Source organism: Cucurbita pepo, chromosome 7 (genome assembly GCF_057944985.1).
Source record: "Cucurbita pepo subsp. pepo isolate OVF chromosome 7, ASM5794498v1, whole genome shotgun sequence".
Lineage (NCBI taxonomy): Eukaryota > Viridiplantae > Streptophyta > Magnoliopsida > Cucurbitales > Cucurbitaceae > Cucurbita > Cucurbita pepo.
The window spans coordinates 3,320,300-3,337,921 of record NC_141804.1 but is presented as its reverse complement, the minus strand read 5'-3'; the positions used below and the strand labels follow the sequence as shown (position 1 = coordinate 3,337,921).

At 33.7% G+C, this 17,622-nt stretch overlaps 1 protein-coding gene and 2 non-coding genes across 3 annotated transcripts; all 3 read right to left on the bottom strand.

Moving 5' to 3' along the window:
• Nucleotides 1-8,868: 8,868 nt before the first annotated feature.
• LOC111799370 (small nucleolar RNA snoR8a) lies at nt 8,869-8,955 on the bottom strand. Its single transcript, XR_002815839.1, has one exon. It is a non-coding gene; the product is annotated as a small nucleolar RNA snoR8a (small nucleolar RNA).
• A 140-nt stretch (nt 8,956-9,095) lies between these two features.
• On the bottom strand, nt 9,096-9,182 carry LOC111799371 (small nucleolar RNA snoR8a). The gene has a single exon (XR_002815840.2). It is a non-coding gene; the product is annotated as a small nucleolar RNA snoR8a (small nucleolar RNA).
• A 1,283-nt stretch (nt 9,183-10,465) lies between these two features.
• On the bottom strand, nt 10,466-15,867 carry ZCF125 (P-loop containing nucleoside triphosphate hydrolases superfamily protein). Its single transcript, XM_023681212.2, has 18 exons — nt 15,650-15,867; nt 15,446-15,535; nt 15,114-15,232; nt 14,910-15,023; nt 14,750-14,831; nt 14,593-14,660; nt 14,448-14,516; nt 14,186-14,328; nt 14,009-14,111; nt 13,753-13,833; nt 13,343-13,411; nt 13,218-13,277; nt 12,834-12,992; nt 12,352-12,645; nt 12,020-12,112; nt 11,583-11,741; nt 11,205-11,480; nt 10,466-11,111 (listed from the first exon to the last, which is right to left on the bottom strand). The coding sequence occupies exons 1-18, from the start codon at nt 15,792-15,794 to the stop codon at nt 10,674-10,676; spliced, it is 2,562 nt and encodes an 853-aa protein (XP_023536980.2). The 5' UTR covers nt 15,795-15,867; the 3' UTR covers nt 10,466-10,673.
• Between the last annotated feature and the right edge of the window lie 1,755 nt (nt 15,868-17,622).

Here is a 17,622-nt window from a genome sequence, read left to right as displayed (position 1 = left end):
CTTTGGGTTGGAATTGACGGCGAAGTCATGCCTTGAGTACCTATGATATATAGGTTGGTGGTGACGATGATGACGAATGAGACTAGTTGGTCGTTAATTAAGATTCTATAGAACACAACGCTACTGAGGAATCAAGTTAATGTGGGGATAGCCTAGGAAAGCCTATATCTTAAGAACGAGACTTCTAAATATGAATAATACATCAAATAAACAAATTAATGAGATAAGATTTAAGCATGACTACAAGCAAGCTATTTAACGTGTACTTTTATATTCAATCATTTCATATGAGGGCTAGATGGAGGGATCGAAACAAGAGTGCACAAGCTACAGGACTGTTAGAGGTCTACATTAAACTCGACGACCCGAACAGACCCAACTGAATTACAGAGGTTTGGGTTGGATTAGATAACAATTTAAGTTGAATTGAATTAATTTTCTGAAACTGAATAAATTTAGTTCGAGTTTTGAGTTCTTAGGATAATATTTTGGTGGACTCAAATGAAAGATAATTATATAAAAGGGTTTGTTGCAATGGTATTTGGGTATTGTTTTGAAATGCTTGGGTTCGAATTCATAACTTATAATAAGTTTATTGATTATGATTTATGCATACCTTTAAGTTATTTTGAAGCGTATTGTGTATAATGTTTATAGATTAGACATATATTTGAGTAATTTTAAAGCATATTGTTGTCATTTTACGCATTCTTAAATGCATTTCTTAAAACTGAAAATTCTGTCTTTGTGTTGGTGGGAGAACGTTGTGAAAGTTTTTTTTATGACTCTTCTTATTATTACAATTTTGTGACTATGTTGTTGACGAAGAATTTATTTGTTTGAATGATTATGGATTGATTTATATTTGTTTGTGAACTTTTAATATCTTTTATCTAAAATTGTATTGAATAATTATAAATTATGCATAAATAAAGGTTTTTTTAAAAAAATATATTTTTTTAACAACCGGACTCTCGAAATGTGTCCCCACTTAACTCTTTGCCCATTCAACCAATTCGAACTTTTATGTTGGTTCAAAAAAATTTCTTAACCCAATCCAACAGACCCATGTACACCTCTAAAGACTACAGGGGTCGAGATAGATCGGTGTCTTGACTTTTTCTCATTTTGTCTTCATAATTACAAATAAATTGTTTAATATATTAATATATTAATACCATATCTTATTTAAATCATATTTAAAAATGACGTAATATCTAAATATATATTTAACTAATTTGAATATCATTTTAATTATTTTAATATTTAATACATCAAATATAATAAATATATTTTTCTTTTATATTTAATATATGAAATATATATATTTTTCAGCATATAATTATGGGTAGATTATAGAACATGTTATGTTCGTTGATGTAATCATTACAAACAAGTCTATCATTTATGAATAGTTTCCTCATTATAATTTGGTCAAAAATCTATTTTATCCTGTAATTACATTTTTCACCTTAAGCATCACAAATTTTTTAATAAATAATTTATTTATGATCCACTTATAAACTAAAGTCTGTTTCGAACCAATGAGAGAGTAGAGCAATATTATATAAGTCTCGAAATCAAACATGTAATGGAACTAATCATTTACTTTCCAATATGGAAAAGCAGTCGATTCTATTTCACAAAATTATGCTTCTAGCTCTCTATTTGAAGTCCTTAAAATAAATGGTGGATAGCCAAAAATAAACAAATAAATAAATAAAATTAATTATAAAAAAAATATACGTCCAAATAATAATAATAATAATAATAATAATCTATAAATAAATAACTAAAAATGATTACTTAACGAATAAAATAAATAAAATAAAACTTATCCACCTCTCTCCACTAACCTCTCATCTCAACCTCATCCTCTATCTTCAATCGAGATTTTGGTCTGTTATTACACTAAATCCAATTTTAGATTTTTTTTTTTTTTTTTTATATAGTTATGGTTATAAAAAAATTAATTTAGGATCCGATTCTTCTTTCTTTTATCCAATATTTTAACGTATAATAATCAAATCTCATTTTTCACCAATTAATTAGATTTTTATTGATAGTATTTTAAGTTATTATTTTCAAGTTATGTTTTATGAAAGTTCAAATAAAGTATTTCCGTGTTTTATGATAGGGATACAGTAGCAACCTTAAATTAAGTAGAAAATTTCGGGTCATTACAATAGACATATTAAATCAATTACAAAAGTCATTCTCAGCTACGCAAATTAAAAAACAATCTTTTATACACACGAGTTCATTGTCATAGAGTTAGACTAAGTTGTATATAACATTAATCATTTCTATTAATAGATTTATAACAAAGATATTTCATAGTTCGGTCTTATACAAATTCGATAGACAAAACTCTGATAAGCAATAACTAGGGTAATTACCATTCTTCTGACCCTTTTTTATTAATTGCGATCACCCATTGCATGCATCCTTTTCTCTCTACCACACCCTTTACTTTCCTTGTTCAATTACTATCTACCCTACTCCTACTCCTACTCCTACTACTACTTTTATTATTTATTATTATTTATTAATAATTATATATATATATATATATATGATAAATAAGAGACAATAAAAAGGCATAGAAAAGTGTGGAAATGGGAATGGCATTTGCTACGCCGCCTCCGCTTTAAATTCACTACCTTTTGGACGCGCGTATCACCTACGCTCCTCATTCAAATTCACCCTGCTTGTCCCATCCCTTTTGTCGCGCGTATACTCTACGCTCCTCACTCAAATTCACCCTCTGTGCAAGCTGTTGCTTAGCTGGCTCGACAAGATATTTAAAAAAAAAAAAAAAAAGAATGATAACCCGAGTACGAGTTGAGAAGATGGTGCCACGTGGGGGGACACGTGTACAGTAGGCGAAAATTACCAAAAAGACGATGGGTATAGAGGAGGCTAGCTTCCCATTTACCGACAGCCATGAGGATGGGCCCCATCCTGGATTCTTGTCCGGATTTGCGTCACCCTCTCGTAATGGGCCCGGGCCCAGTCCCTCCTCCCCGGCCTAATATCAGCATATTTATTTATTTATTTACATATATATATATATATGATAAAGAGAAGCACGTGAAATTTAGTTGCCCTTTTAACATATCTCCCTTTACATTTTTTATATTTATTTATTATAATATGTTTGCTTTTGGAATTTAAAATGAATTAAATCAATAAGATGTGGGCGTTTTGTTGACAACACACTTTTATCACTTTATAATTAAAATATGTTATTATTATAAACTTCCTACTGTACGTACATCGGAATCATGATTCTCCACATAGACTTCCCAAAAAACCTCGTACCAATGAAGATAGTATTCCTCGCTTATAAACCCATGATCTTCCTCTAAATCAACAAATGTGTGACTCACTCTCAGTAATCTTCAACACATTGTTCATCTATATTACACAGATTCAAGCCCACATGTTATTGTTTCTGTACTTTTCGTCATAATTTCACTACAAATGTCTTGTATTGTAGTAAAAAAAGAGTTCTAGTAAACGACACTAAGTGGTTATATATTAGATTTTTCTCTCCTTTTATTATTATTTTTTTTTTTGGAATTATTTAAATTTTAGTTATAAATTAAATACTAAGAACAATTTACCTATTCTAAGAAATAATGCAGTATCAATGGCATTTTTTTTTTTTTTTTGGTATGAAAATAATATTATAACAAGCACATATAAACTTTTTAATAACTCTAACCATGCCAGATATTTAATGTCTAGTCTACCTAAAGTCCAACACATGTACCACTGAAAAAATTAGCTTTTGCATAAGTTTAAACATGAAATTGATGTTATAAGTTCACATTGGTTACTTGGATTTCAAATGAAAAAATCAAACTTTCATTAAAAATAAATTAGTGACAATGGCTTCAAGTAATCAGGTAAGTGACCCTACTGTCGATTTGGTCAAAAAGATTTATCTTATTAAAGACGATGTGTGGTGTGGGTGAGGGTGTCCCTTCGCACAAACCGAGGCGTGTAGCAACAATGAACCTATTCATTTTTAGGCCACTTTTCTTGGCTTCTCAATGCCTTTTGCCCTTTAATCTCTTTGGAATTCGCTCTTCCCTTTTTTTTTTTTCTTTTCTTCTCTCTCTGAAAGAGAAGGATGGTGTTCTTACGTACGTATATATATATATATATTGTATGTATATATTATATGTATGTATATTGTATGTATATATTATATGTATGTATATTGTAGTTTTAAATTATTTATAAAATTATTTATAAAATATCAAATAAAATTTTTAAACATGGGAAAACAATAAATATTTTTTTAATAAAAAAAACATGATTTTTTAAATAATTTAACATTTTGTTTAATTATTTATGTTATTTGTGGAGAGAAAAAAAAATTATTCAATACAACTGTTATAATGTGGCGTTTTGTTGCTTGATAACGGTCAAGACTATATTTTTTAAAAATATTTTTTAAAAATATGTCGTAAAGTTTTAATAATTTCGAAGGGCTAAAGATGTAATTAAGACTGGTAACAAATAAAATTTATTTTAAAAAAAATCATAAAAATTTCGAAAGAAAATTAAAACATTTATGACATTATTAAACATTTTCTTTCTATTTCTGTCTCCTTACAAGAATAGAATAGAGTGGTTTAAGTAGAGTTTGATTAGGGATGTGTTAGGTAATCATTAAACATAATTTAATTAATTCCTTAATTTTTTTTCGTCATTAATTATACGTAGCTTGATTAAATTACGTCTCTATCCTATTTTAGTGATGTCTGAAATTTTTCATTTTTCTTGCAGGGATAAAGATTCTGGCTTTCGTGCTTTGGTGGGTCTCCGAGGATAGCAGTCTTCGAGCTTTGCCTGCCCTTTCTCATAAAAAATTCCGACTTGGCCCAGGAAAGCGCTGGCAACAACAGAAAGGAAGGGGTCCATGTAGCTGCTGCGCCCGCCCCCTTCTTAGTCAATGGGTTGACACAGCACCTGTGGTAGGATAGAAGACTGATTGTAGGGATAGGACTGGAAATATACATGTTTTTGAAAAATATGTATTCATTCAAAAATTTCAATTTTTAATTATATAAATATAAACCCATCTTAATAAAAACAATAATATTTCATAAAAAATAAAATTAAAATTAAATTCAATAAAGCACGTTATAATATAATCTCTGTCCCTGATCCTATTCCGCTAATGAGAAGAAATTTCTCCTTACCCTTTATTTCATTGACTGTTTTCTCCCTTCCGAACTTAAATTATAGTGTTCGGTAAACCTATATACAAATGTACTGGTGCAAGAGATAAATCAAATCGTATATCGATATTTGATATTCATTGAATTGTGTTTAGATCGATGATAGAATACAACATTTTTATTCTCGTAACACGAGCGTCGTAAACAAACTAACAAAATTCGTCACCACATGAGCCCTAGATAATTTAATATCGAAAACAAATTAAAAAAAAAAAAATTAATAAAATTGAATAGGATAACGATATGGTATATTAATTAATGTTGTAATTAAATAAAAGACTCGATTATCGAATATTCTCACGCATTAATTAATTAATTAATTAAATTGGAGTTCCCATAAAAGCCCTTGAGCTGCAACCCAACCCAAGCCGCAATATCGAGATCGGCTCTTGGCTCGCTGCCCTCTCCATATCTCTTTCCAACCTAATTTCTTTTATTTTTATTTTTATTTTTCATAATTAATTATTCCATCGAGAAATGAATCTATTATTAAATTCCCAAGCTTTTATTTATTCTCTACTCTATAAAAAAAAGTAGGTTTTAATATTAAATGGCATTGGGTTTTTAATGGGAAAAATAAATTTATGATTCTTATTATTGCTTCATAATATTAATTTGATGTTCTAAGAGGGATCTTTTAATAAAGCCCATGTTTGGTCAAACCGTCTCATTCCAGCTAGCTGTTTGCGTATCTCGAATTATGAAACTTTTGAGCCTAAACATCCCTAACAAAATTAGAATATTTAGTGTTTACCAAACTTTTCGTTTTTTTAATTTAAACGAGATTCCAAACTAATAATAATTTAGTTTTCTAAACCTAGATTGACTAAGATCGTTACTAAATGCATGCTAGTGTCATTTTAAACTCGAGAAAAGAAAGATTATTTTTAATAAAATAAACAAAGTTTGCTTAGAAATACATATTGAACCCAAGGAACCACAAATCAATTTTGCAACACATAAAGAAACAATGTTCATAAACTGTTGGAAAGATTTTTTAGAAGCAAAAACGAAATTATGAGGATGTAGACCCACGACGCAATCAACAATTGTCTTACTTTTACCTAAAATAATATTTTGAAAAGTTGAAAGTAAAAATATTTAGTAAGTAATTACTTTTACCTAAAATAATATTTTGAAAAGTTGAAAGTAAAAATATTAAGTAATTACTTTTACCTAAAATAATATTTTGAAAAGTTGAAAGTAAAAATATTTAGTAAGTAATTACTTTTACCTAAAATAATATTTTGAAAAGTTGAAAGTAAAAATATTTAGTAAGTAACTCACGGCTGAACATCTAGCCTATGGTAGAACATCAAAATTCTAATCATCTAGTCTATGATAGAGAAACAAAAACATAAGTTATTTAGCTTGTGACAATGAGTGTACAATTAACCTATTGGCTTATGAGTAATTACAATAACTTTATTTCATAAACATCTAATCATTCAATACATGCTAAATGTCACATAAACATTTCAAAATAATATTTCAACATGCATACATATTTAACTCTTACTTCAACATGTAGTTGAAAAATCACTTTATCTCAATCCAATTTGGGGTAAACAACAAACTCTACTCCAAATCCCCTTTTAACCAGCAAATACGCAAATACCCACCTAAAAATAACCTAAGTTCTCCTCATGCACAAATACTCATCAATTCGACCTTCCCTGGAGTGGGATGCAACAACGACAGACATCCATATCAAGTGGAAAAACTGTAGTGGATGACGACAGTTGTTATAGTGGAAATAATGAGGGTGAAGAGGTTGCAGGTAGGAAATGTAAACTACCAGAAAATCAAGATTGCAAGATTGAGAATCAAAAGATCAAATTAAAATCGAGATTAAGAAACTTTCATCAGTTCTGTAAACATTGTGGTCGGAGGTAGACAAATGAAATCAATTGATGAAGGTATGGCTATAGCATAAATGAACAAAAATTGAGTTGAGAAGATCGAACACTGCATAAATCAGATGTGAATAGAAGTCGAATGCACGAATTGACGCCAAGTAAACGTGGCTTCCCTAACATGTTATATGGCATGGTGCATGAATGTTTAGCGTACATCACTTCCTTATGTCTTATATACATTAAAATAACATGTTAACAATCGTTCAAGTCAAAATCACTCATTTATCCTCCCGATAGTTTAAGTCTATCCTTTACAACACAAGTCAATCTATATGGCCCACCGAGTTGCAACATGTTAGAGCCGCCGAGGAACATGGGAGACGAACGTTGGTCTAGCCGTGGTTGAGGTACGGCTAGCGCACGCGCCACATGTAGGGGAGGCGCGGTTGTATACTCGGGTCAGTGTGTGGGTGACAGGTCGTTCGCTTGCGATCATAGAAAAAGCTACGTAGAAGACATTGGGCACAAGATTAGCCCAAGTGTCGTGGGCCACATCTGCCTGGTTCTGGATTATAGACTGCGATGGGCTTGGGCCATGAGGCGAGTTTATGTTGCGCTAGCTATTGGGCCCCGGATTCAAGGTCAACCCGACCCGATTTTGAATCCGCTGGTTTTTAATATATAGATAAAACATAATATATTGGAATATATTAATTTAAATTATGACTCATATGGTTGAATTTATGGCTGTATGTATGACAACAAAAGCTCATTAATATACACTTATACAGAAAAACTGCCTACGTTAGAGCTTTAAGCACCTCCAATATCTTCATAGGACTTGCAGAGACGCACAATGCAGGTCGGGAACATGCCCTGTGAATATACGATCATATCCCCAACAAAAATATCCAAAAATAGTGTCATCTAAACGCCAAGACATTAGTGTTAACGAACACGACTCTCCACAATGATATGATATTGTCTACTTTGTTATGATGACACTCTCCACAATGATATGATATTGTCTACTTTGTTATGATGACACTCTCCACAATGATATGATATTGTCTACTTTGTTATGATGACAGTGTCCTTGAGCATAAGCTCTCATGGCTTTGCTTTAGGCTTCCCCAAAAGGCCTCAATCAAACCAATGAGTCTAAGACTTTCATCCAACGCCTCCCCTCGAACAAAGTACGAATGTTCGCCTCCACTTAATCTAGAACTACTTTTTCTTTTTTAGTCTTAGTCAATTTTTACTATGCCTTTAAGGAGCACTCAACTCCTTTCTCTTTGGAGTCATTTATTCGACATTTGAAGATTCTATTGACATGGCTAAGTTTAAGGCATGACTCTGATGCCATGTTAAATGAACACTACTCTCCACAATGGTATGATATTATCCACTTCATGACTTTGCTCTGAGTTTTCCCAAAAGGCCTCATGCCAATAGAGAGAATATTCCTTGATTATAAACCCCTTAAATTAGCCATCGTGGGACTTTCATCCAACGATTAGAACAAGAAACAATATGCTATGGTTCTGACACAAAACTAGAGTAACAAACAATGAAACAATACAGCTACATATATACAGCTCGAATCTCAGTCAATCAAATTAAACAAACACGAACCAAATGAAACGAGTGAATCTAATGAAGCTAGAGGTATAATCTTTTGAGGAAGAATCCAGTGAAGTAAAGCAGAGAAGAACATTACCAGAGGTACTAAAAAAACAGATTTAAGGCACGATGCTCATATTCTATGGGTGTAAAGTGTCTGTCATGCCATGGCATTAGCATTCAGAACATGAAAATTTTATAATCATCGCAACCAAGCCTTATCATACGCATCGAAGAACAGATTGAATCTAATGAAGCTAGAGGTATAATCTTTTAAGGAAGATTCCAGTAAAGTAAAGCAGAGAAGAACAGAACCAGAAAGTATTAGAAAAAAACAAAAACAAAATTAAGGCACGATGCTCATATTCTATGGGTGTAAAGTGTCTGTCATGCCATGGCATTAGCATTCAGAACATTAAAATGTTATAATCATCGCAACCAAGCCTTATCATACGCATCGAAGAACAGATTGAATAACTTCATCGAATGAATCATCCAATAAAAATGCTTCACCAACTCGAAGAATTCAACAAAAAGATATCAAGATTCTAGAAAGATATACGAACACAGAACCAATTAGATCTATGCTATCTGAGAAATTATATCACAGCATCCATTTCTAAATGGTAAGAAGCGGGAGGAACGAGCCAATTAGATCTCCAATGTGCGAAACAAAAAAATAGAGAAAGCAGGGAGAGAAAAGGTTGAACAAACTTAGCGTAGGGCAGGGGAGGGAACGGCAATGCACTCGTTTTGCTTCAATGGCGCGATTTATAGAGAACAATGAACCCTAGTTCTTCATAGATTCTGTTTCAAAACCCTAGCCGCACTGAATAGAGCTTTTTGACGAAATCTCCACGTCCAACAAGCCAGGCTGACATGGTTGGGCTTTTTTTTTTTTTTTTTTTTTTTTTTGAAAACGGCAAAAACCGTCATATTTAAATGCCGTTTGAAACAACAATTATAGAAGATTTTTTTATAAAAATTTAAATATATTTTTTACTTTTATATTTAATATATTAATATTAATTTGAAATAATTAAACCCATGATCTTCCACTAAATTAACCAACGTGGGACTCACTCCCAATAATCCTTAACAATCCTCTCATCGAACAAAGTACACTATAAGCTTCCCTTGAGGTTTATGGAGCTCTCGAATAGTCTCCCCTTAATCGAGGCTCGACTCCTTTCTCTGGAGCCCTTGAACAAAGTACATAACTTGTACGACACTTTAGTAACTTTTGACTACACCTTCGAGGGTCACAATTCTTTGTTCGATATTTGAGGATTCTATTGACATGACTAAGTTTAGGGCATGACTCTGATACCATGTTAGATGAACACGACTCTCCACAATGGTATGATATTGTCCACTTTGAGCATAAGCTATCGCGATTTTACTTTGGGCTTCCCCAAAATGCCTCATACAATGAAGATAATATTCCTCACTTATAAATCCATGATCTTCCACTGAATTAGCAATGTGGAACTCACTCCCAACAATCTTCAAGAGAGAGGTGATATTGAATGAGAGTAATGTTAGATGAACACGACTCTCCACAATGGTGTGATACTGTCCACGTTGAACATAAGCTCTCGTGGTTTTACTTGGGGGTTCTCCAAAAGACCTCATGCCAATACATATATTCTATAATTATAAATCCATGAACATTCCTTAAATCAACGCCACATATGGTAATAGAAAAAATTGACAAAAGCTCGGGACAAGTTGAAGTTGAATTTTTAATATAATATAAACCATTTTAACATAATTTCTGTATATTAAATCTTGTTCCCCAGGCGAATCAACACAAGTTGACATGCAAGGAGGATCATTTTGAGGAATCAATGGTACATACATGATCACCTAAACATAATACAACAGGCAAAAAACGTGCATGAGTTCGATTAATTAAATCAATGCCCAATTTTCAACCCCCAAGAGATTTGGGAACAGGTACAGCAACAACCGGATTCTGGGTCTTCAGTTCCTCAGTTTTGGACCTTACCTCGCTGCTGAATGACATGAATGATCTGTGTCGAGAGGCAAATGCAGCACTGAATCGCTTAATCCCTTCTTCTAGATCTTTTCGTCTCGTGATTTCAGTGATCAGTTCCTTCAGTACGGTTTCTTTCTGCTCCTTCTCCACCTTCAGTTTCTGAACAGATTCAGAGACCATTTTACGCAAAGACTCTCTTTCATCTTGCACAACCTTCAATTCTCTTTCTAAGTTGTCATATTGTTGCTTCGATGACTCCAAGAGTTGGTTGTTGGATGCTAGTTCTTTCTCGAGACCATGGTATCTTTCCCTGATATCATCAAGTTCAGTACTCAACCTTTCCTTCCATAAGTCGTCCTCAGCACATCCCTTTGTCACAAAGTGTTCATAGTTACAAATAAGTACGATTATCTGAATCATTCAAATGCCTTAAAAGAGATACCATTTGTAGTCAATGCTTACCTTGCACTGATGATGAGTGCTCGAGGGATCCATCGTTTGCTCACAACCAACAACAATGGATGTTTCTGATAACACAAGAGATTCTATTATGCTATTCACCCTCGAACGAAGTAAATCGTGAAGCTCTTGACTAAGTGAATCATTCACTGGGAGACCACTCTGCCCATTCATGGCTGTAGTTAAATGAGCTTCCAGAGTAGTAAAAAGGCATGTTCCAATTTCGCCGGTGCTTGATAGCAATTTTACAGTTGATGATTTCTCGTCATGTGTGGTATTCTAGTAATAGAAGGATACAATAAGAATTGGTGTCACCTAACTGATGCTCTTAAAAACTGCTAAGGGATGTGAAGATGTGTACATATAAGAATCAAATTGTACCTTCAGGGAAGATAGGATGTCCATGTAAACATCTTTACAAATCGCCAAAGAATTGAACATCTTTTGCGGAAGTTCCTTGATTCCTTGTGCTTCTTGTTGAAGCTCTGATATCTCTGCCATTAGTTTATCGTTTACAAGAACTTGCTTCTCATGCTTTTCCTGCATTTATCAACAATCGTGCAGAAAGGTTAATGGATGAACGAGCATGAGGACCAATAAGAAGTAAATAAGCAATTTGGGTCAGGCTTAGCTCCAGTGTGAGCCCCTTTAATAAATGGCACAAGTAATTGAGTTGAAATGTCTCACAAAAAGTATTGCCTGAGTAAACTCACATCATCATGGTATATTTTTATATTAAGAAGGGGATAGAATGAGTATGAATTTATTCAAACCTGATTTAATCAACAATGACAGAAAGAAAGACAGTTAAAATCAACCTGAAGTTTATTTTTCTCCATGATGGCATGCTCCAGTTGTCTCTCGAGATTTTGAAGCTCTTGTTTATTGTTCTCATTGGAGAGACCCTGACCCTGAAATTCAACTAAAATTGCATCACATCTACAATCATTAACATATAATTTAGATATTAGCATGTCATAAAAAGTAGTAACACCTAAATTTGAGTTCATCATTTTTTATGCAAGGAAGACAAACTTAATGAAAAAAAAAAGAACAAAAAGATTAGAACCTTTCATAACTATAGACTATCAGAGGTAAAGCCTCGACATAATGACGTATAGGAGACCTCATTACACGGAAAAGCACTCACCGGAGTTAGATCATTAAATGGAAACGATTGCACTTTTATCGCAGGAGTCGTTTGAAGTGAATCAAGATCAGCTACAAAGCCTTTATTCAATTTCAACCAAGTATCCTCATCGGCAACGTTGCTAAAAGTATCCGGAAGAGGGCTACACTCAGGAGGCATAGAGTAATTAGATCGCCTGGCAACAAAGGCATTAGGAGCTGCCTTGAAAAAAGGTGTTACAAATCCATCTTCAAGGCTTTTATTACAACTGCCACTGAAATCTTCCTTGAGAGTATTTTTCAAAGAACCTTGTTCCTGCAAAAACAATACAAAAGATTGTTGCAACAAAGTTTAGAATTGGCGTTCAAAACAAAAATCTTACAGCGGTATTACAGCCAAGAGCATGCAAGCTAATCCTATAAAGGCAACACCAAGCAACAATACATTCCACAGTCACACTTGTCAACGTCAAAATATTAGAGGATATAGCGTTAGTTTCATACTCGACTTTGACTGGAGTTTTGTGCAGACTCCGAAAGATTGACAAGACTATTGAGACTTTCTATTTTCATCTGTTGCTCCCTGATACGTTGATCACGTTCTTTGTGTGAATTCCTCTCCTCTTCAAGTTCCATTTGCAAGTTTTCACGTTCAAGTTCATACTGGATTATTTGAAATCAGCATTAGTATTACATATTGCAGGTTATTTGAAATCAGCATTAGTATTACATATTGCAGGTTATTTGAAATCAGCATTAGTATTACATATTGCAGATCCTAGAACGTACAATTATCAGTACATGCTCTGAAACACTGAGATCTACTGAGGAAAAACAAAAAGAAAAAAAGAAAGAAAAGAAAAGAAAAGAAAAGAAAAGAAAACCTACCTTCAACAAATCGTTCCTCAACTTCAAAACCTCCTGCTCAAGTACTTCCGCATGTGATCCCTACACAAGAATTAATTGTCAACTACTTGAAGTCCTTTTCTCAAATGAGACAAATATGAGGGCACCTGAAGTTTTTTACGCAGTTCCTCTATCTCTTGATTCTGACGCTTCAATAAAGCTGCATCCGTCAAAATCTGGGGCAATTATAAGGAGAATTAGCTTAGGCAAAGAATATGTAATATAGAAAAATAATTGGATTTGATACAAAATTAGTGACTCCAAATTTTGACAGATGATAAAACTAAACACATGATATCGAAAAAGTTGGGCAGAAACCCCAAAGAATATAATTTTAACAAAGACAGAGTAATCATATAGCTTAAGTTCTAACCAAACAAAGCCAGAACTTCAAAATTGTCGGACACTGAAATATAAACAGAAATAAAAACATGCACTATAGTTTCTGCTTCATGATGATGATAATAAAGAAAACTAGTATAGTGCAAGATACGAAGAAAATAAGAGTAAGAACAACCTCATTCACTTGAACACAATTGGTGATGCGCTTTGCTCTGCTAGCAAACTGGAGAGTTCCTTTTGTTTCTTCTATATGTACCTAATGCCCATATCCAAATTAAAGGCAAAGAGGATATGTTTAAGCAGATTTGAATCTGAACTGACTGTGCAATGGTATGTTGGGCACATGTACATGTGTGTTTGTGTACGTTTGAAAGTATGCACACCATTATGCACTAAACAAGAGAATTGAAACAACAGTTCATTGGATATACCTCTTCTGGAGCTATAGTGCATATTATTGAAGTTTTTGCATTACCACCCAGGGCTGGTTGGAGTATGCGCGTCAGCTTACTGTCTCGATAGGGAATGTGTCCCCTGTACAGGCAGAGTAAAACATTAATCACTTGTTCTTCCATGAAAGAACAAGAGTTTCCAGGAGAAGAAATTACCTCTGCCTAACCCCCTCGCTTAGCTTATTGATAACGTTCCCAAGAATCATTAAACTCTTATTAATATGCTTGCCTTCTTTCAAACGTGTTCCTTCAGCTCCAGTTTTAGCAATTCGCTCAGACCCAGCTAGGTCTACCAAATTCTATTTCCGATAATACAAGTGAAAAAAAGGGCGTAAATGTAGGAAACAGAAACAATCAGAAAAAACATGAATTATTATCTTTGACAAAGTTTTATGCCGGATGGTGGAAATGTACGAACCAATACAGAGACACGTATGGAATCGGCACTCAAAGTCTCAGCGGTGTCCTTCCCCTTGCTTTCAATTACCTGCACAAGATGAACTCGTATGTAAAAGGGTATTGGTAAAAGGAGCTCCCCGTCCAAAGTCCTAACATAAACATACCATTCTGAATATTGTGTGCGACCTACTACTCCTGGCATTCATATTTGTTTCACCAAAGTGTTTATTTACTGCAGGAAAAAATTTACAGATATTTCTTAGTGTTTCAATTTACAGAAATGAAATTTAACCAATGTCCCAGTTCATTTTTCTTCCATACCTTCACCCTGCTCGATGAGCTTTAAAACTTGATCAGCATTATTGACGATTTCCTCCTTGAGACCTGCAACAAATATTCCACGCTAAAGAGAGAGCCATGTCAGTTCTGTTTTTAGATGCCACAGAAAAGAATGAGAAGATAATAGGGAGTGAATAGCAACCTCCAGGCTCTCATGAATTGGCAACTTATTGTTCTCGACTGCTAATAGATCATTAATTTCTTCGTTATAAATTTCCATGTAGGAAACTCGAATCAGAAATTCTCGATCTGACATCTGATAACACAGCAAAATGGTGAGTTACAAGATTTATCTTGCAACTGTAAGCATTTCATATTGACTTCAAGATCCAAAACAAGAATTTACCGTGTGAATTTTTTCAAACACGTCCTTCACCGCTCTGTGAATAACTCCTGCATCACTTTCAGAACCATTCATGGTGAACGTTTTACCACTACTGGTCTGTCCATAAGCGAACGCGGTTCCTGCAATGTCTCAACTATGAGTTCCGTTGTCAAGATATAAACGCAAACGCATATAAACCGACCACGATCATCGTAGCAATTATGATCAGTACTACGATCAAACAAAGATACATTCCAAATAGTTCGATATGACAACCTTCCTCCTAAAGAGGACAACATCCTCAATCACCTTTTAGCATATGAAACGGTGAACGAAGAAAGAGAGAAGCATACCATTAAAACCTTCAACAGCAGCATGAATGATATCCTTAACAACAAGTTCATAAACACTACCGTTCGTACAGCTTTCGTCCAACACATGATCTAGAGTCCAAAACAGAAGTTCCACAGCGTTAGACAGCATCAAATATAAGAAGATATGAGCTATTACGAGAAGAAACTTAAGCAACTTGACGAAAAAATAAGCTAAGAATGTACCAAAAGCGAAGGAATTGCCGGAGATTGGCGTGTCGTGAGCTCTGTGAAGCGAAATTCGATTATCGTCGATCTTCCAGTACGTTCCACGGATTGAATCTTGAGATACAGATGGCCTCAATCGAACAGCAACGCAGATTTTCTCCATATTGAGCTCTCTTTCGCACTGAACTTTCTCCTTCTCGGATCTAGGGCTGATGAATTCTATCACAAAGTGAACTGGTCTGGGCGGGATCTGTGTTTCAAACGGTTCTCCAATTTGAAAATGTGTTGTTTACTGAAATACCCTCTTCGCTACAGTATATTACGTTCCATACCCTCGTTTTTCTTTCTTTCCCTTAAACTGGATCAAATATTTTGTTTGGGCTAAATGTAGGCCCAACTTTTAAGTTCCCCTACTTTTCTCTTGAAATTTATAAATCGAAAAAAAAAAAAAAAAAAAAGCTTGACCCTCAAGTTGTGAAGTGCTATTTTATAGGCTATAATTCTGACATGTTCAGGTACATATTTTCGGATGACAAGAACAAAAGAATCTTGAGACATTGTGACGTGACTCTTGAATGAAAATGTTTTGTACAAGTACAAAGAGAAGAAAGGTTCCGAGACAAAGAAACAAATGGGAGTTAACGTTAAGTTGCATAAAAATTCACCTAATGATACTGTAGTAGATACTCAATAAACTCCTAAGACTGTTGTTGAGGAACTAGAGTGGAGCAAGTGACACTCAAGTAGATGTTGAGAAAATCATCCAGAACCATTAGAGTAGGTATTCACCTCCACTCAAGAAACTCCTAAGACTGTTGCTGAGGAACTAGAGTGGAAAAATTCACCTAATGATGTTATAACAGATACTCAAGAAACTCCTAAGACTGTTGCTGGGGAATTATAGTGGAGCAAGTGACACCTGAGCCGATGTTGAGAAAATCATCAGAACCATCAAAGTAGGTATTCACCTCCATTACACTATTTGTTGCTGGGTAATGAAAGGGAATCTGATGATGAGGCCATACAGTTAGAGGATACAACCAAGTGGGAGCAAGCCACAGATAATGGTATGAGTTTAGAATTGTATTACTCTTTCATCTACTAAAGCTGAGTACGTGGCAATAGTTGAAGTTACAAAGAAGATGATATGTATGACAAACTATCTAGAAAAATTAAGTAAGAAACCGCGTGAGAAGATTCTTTATACAAATAGTCAGACTATATCTAGTAAAATTATATAATATATATATATATATATATATATATATATATTATATTAAATTTATTTTAAGCATGGAAATTGTTTGCCCTCAAAATAAAGTGATTAAATTAAGCTTTAATTAAAATTAAAAGGAAAAAAAAAGGAAAAAGGGAACCAATGAGGAAATGATACGTAGATAATTAGATTACATGACATGGCATGAACTGTGAGGCTGAGTTCCTTCCGTCAACCACGCACACGTGGCTGACCTATTCCCACCCTCCTTTTTTATCTCCCATCCCTTTATGGCTTTTTGATTAGCTGTTGAAGCCCTTCAATCTGGACCGTCCACGTGTGCAACCCGAGGAAAAAGAGTCGGCAGCCCCCTCCCCTCTTTGAATTATGGAGATTACTTTCCCGTAACTTCTTTTCTTAACTTAACTTAACTTTAATTAATTAAATTAGCTTTTTCTTTTTCCTGGTGTGATTGATCAATTATAAAAGCTACCACTCATAATCTCATAATATAATTAATTAATTAATTAATTTTTTATTGGCCATTTTATTTAAAGAAAATAGAAGGTTATAATATAAGGAGACAAATGCATTTTCCTAATTTGTTATGAAATTACTATGCGTTATTGAATTATAAAAGCTTATAAAGGAACGTAGAACTCATACTTCCATTTTTCCTTTCTTTTTCTAATAAAAAAAAAATTACTTTTAATTTTTTTTTTTTTTTTTTACTATTAACAGTTTTTATCTAAATAGATTCGATTTCTTCTTTACT

Excerpts from the sequence above, each read along its gene's own strand:
- ZCF125 (XM_023681212.2), bottom strand. The coding sequence starts at position 15,794 with ATGGAGAAAATCTGCGTTGCTGTTCGATTGAGGCCATCTGTATCTCAA. Across the intron at positions 13,412-13,752 it reads ATTGTGTTCAAGTGAATGAG|ATTTTGACGGATGCAGCTTT; the intron begins GTTGTTCTTACT and ends TAATTGCCCCAG. Across the intron at positions 11,481-11,582 it reads ACATCCTATCTTCCCTGAAG|AATACCACACATGACGAGAA; the intron begins GTACAATTTGAT and ends TTCTATTACTAG.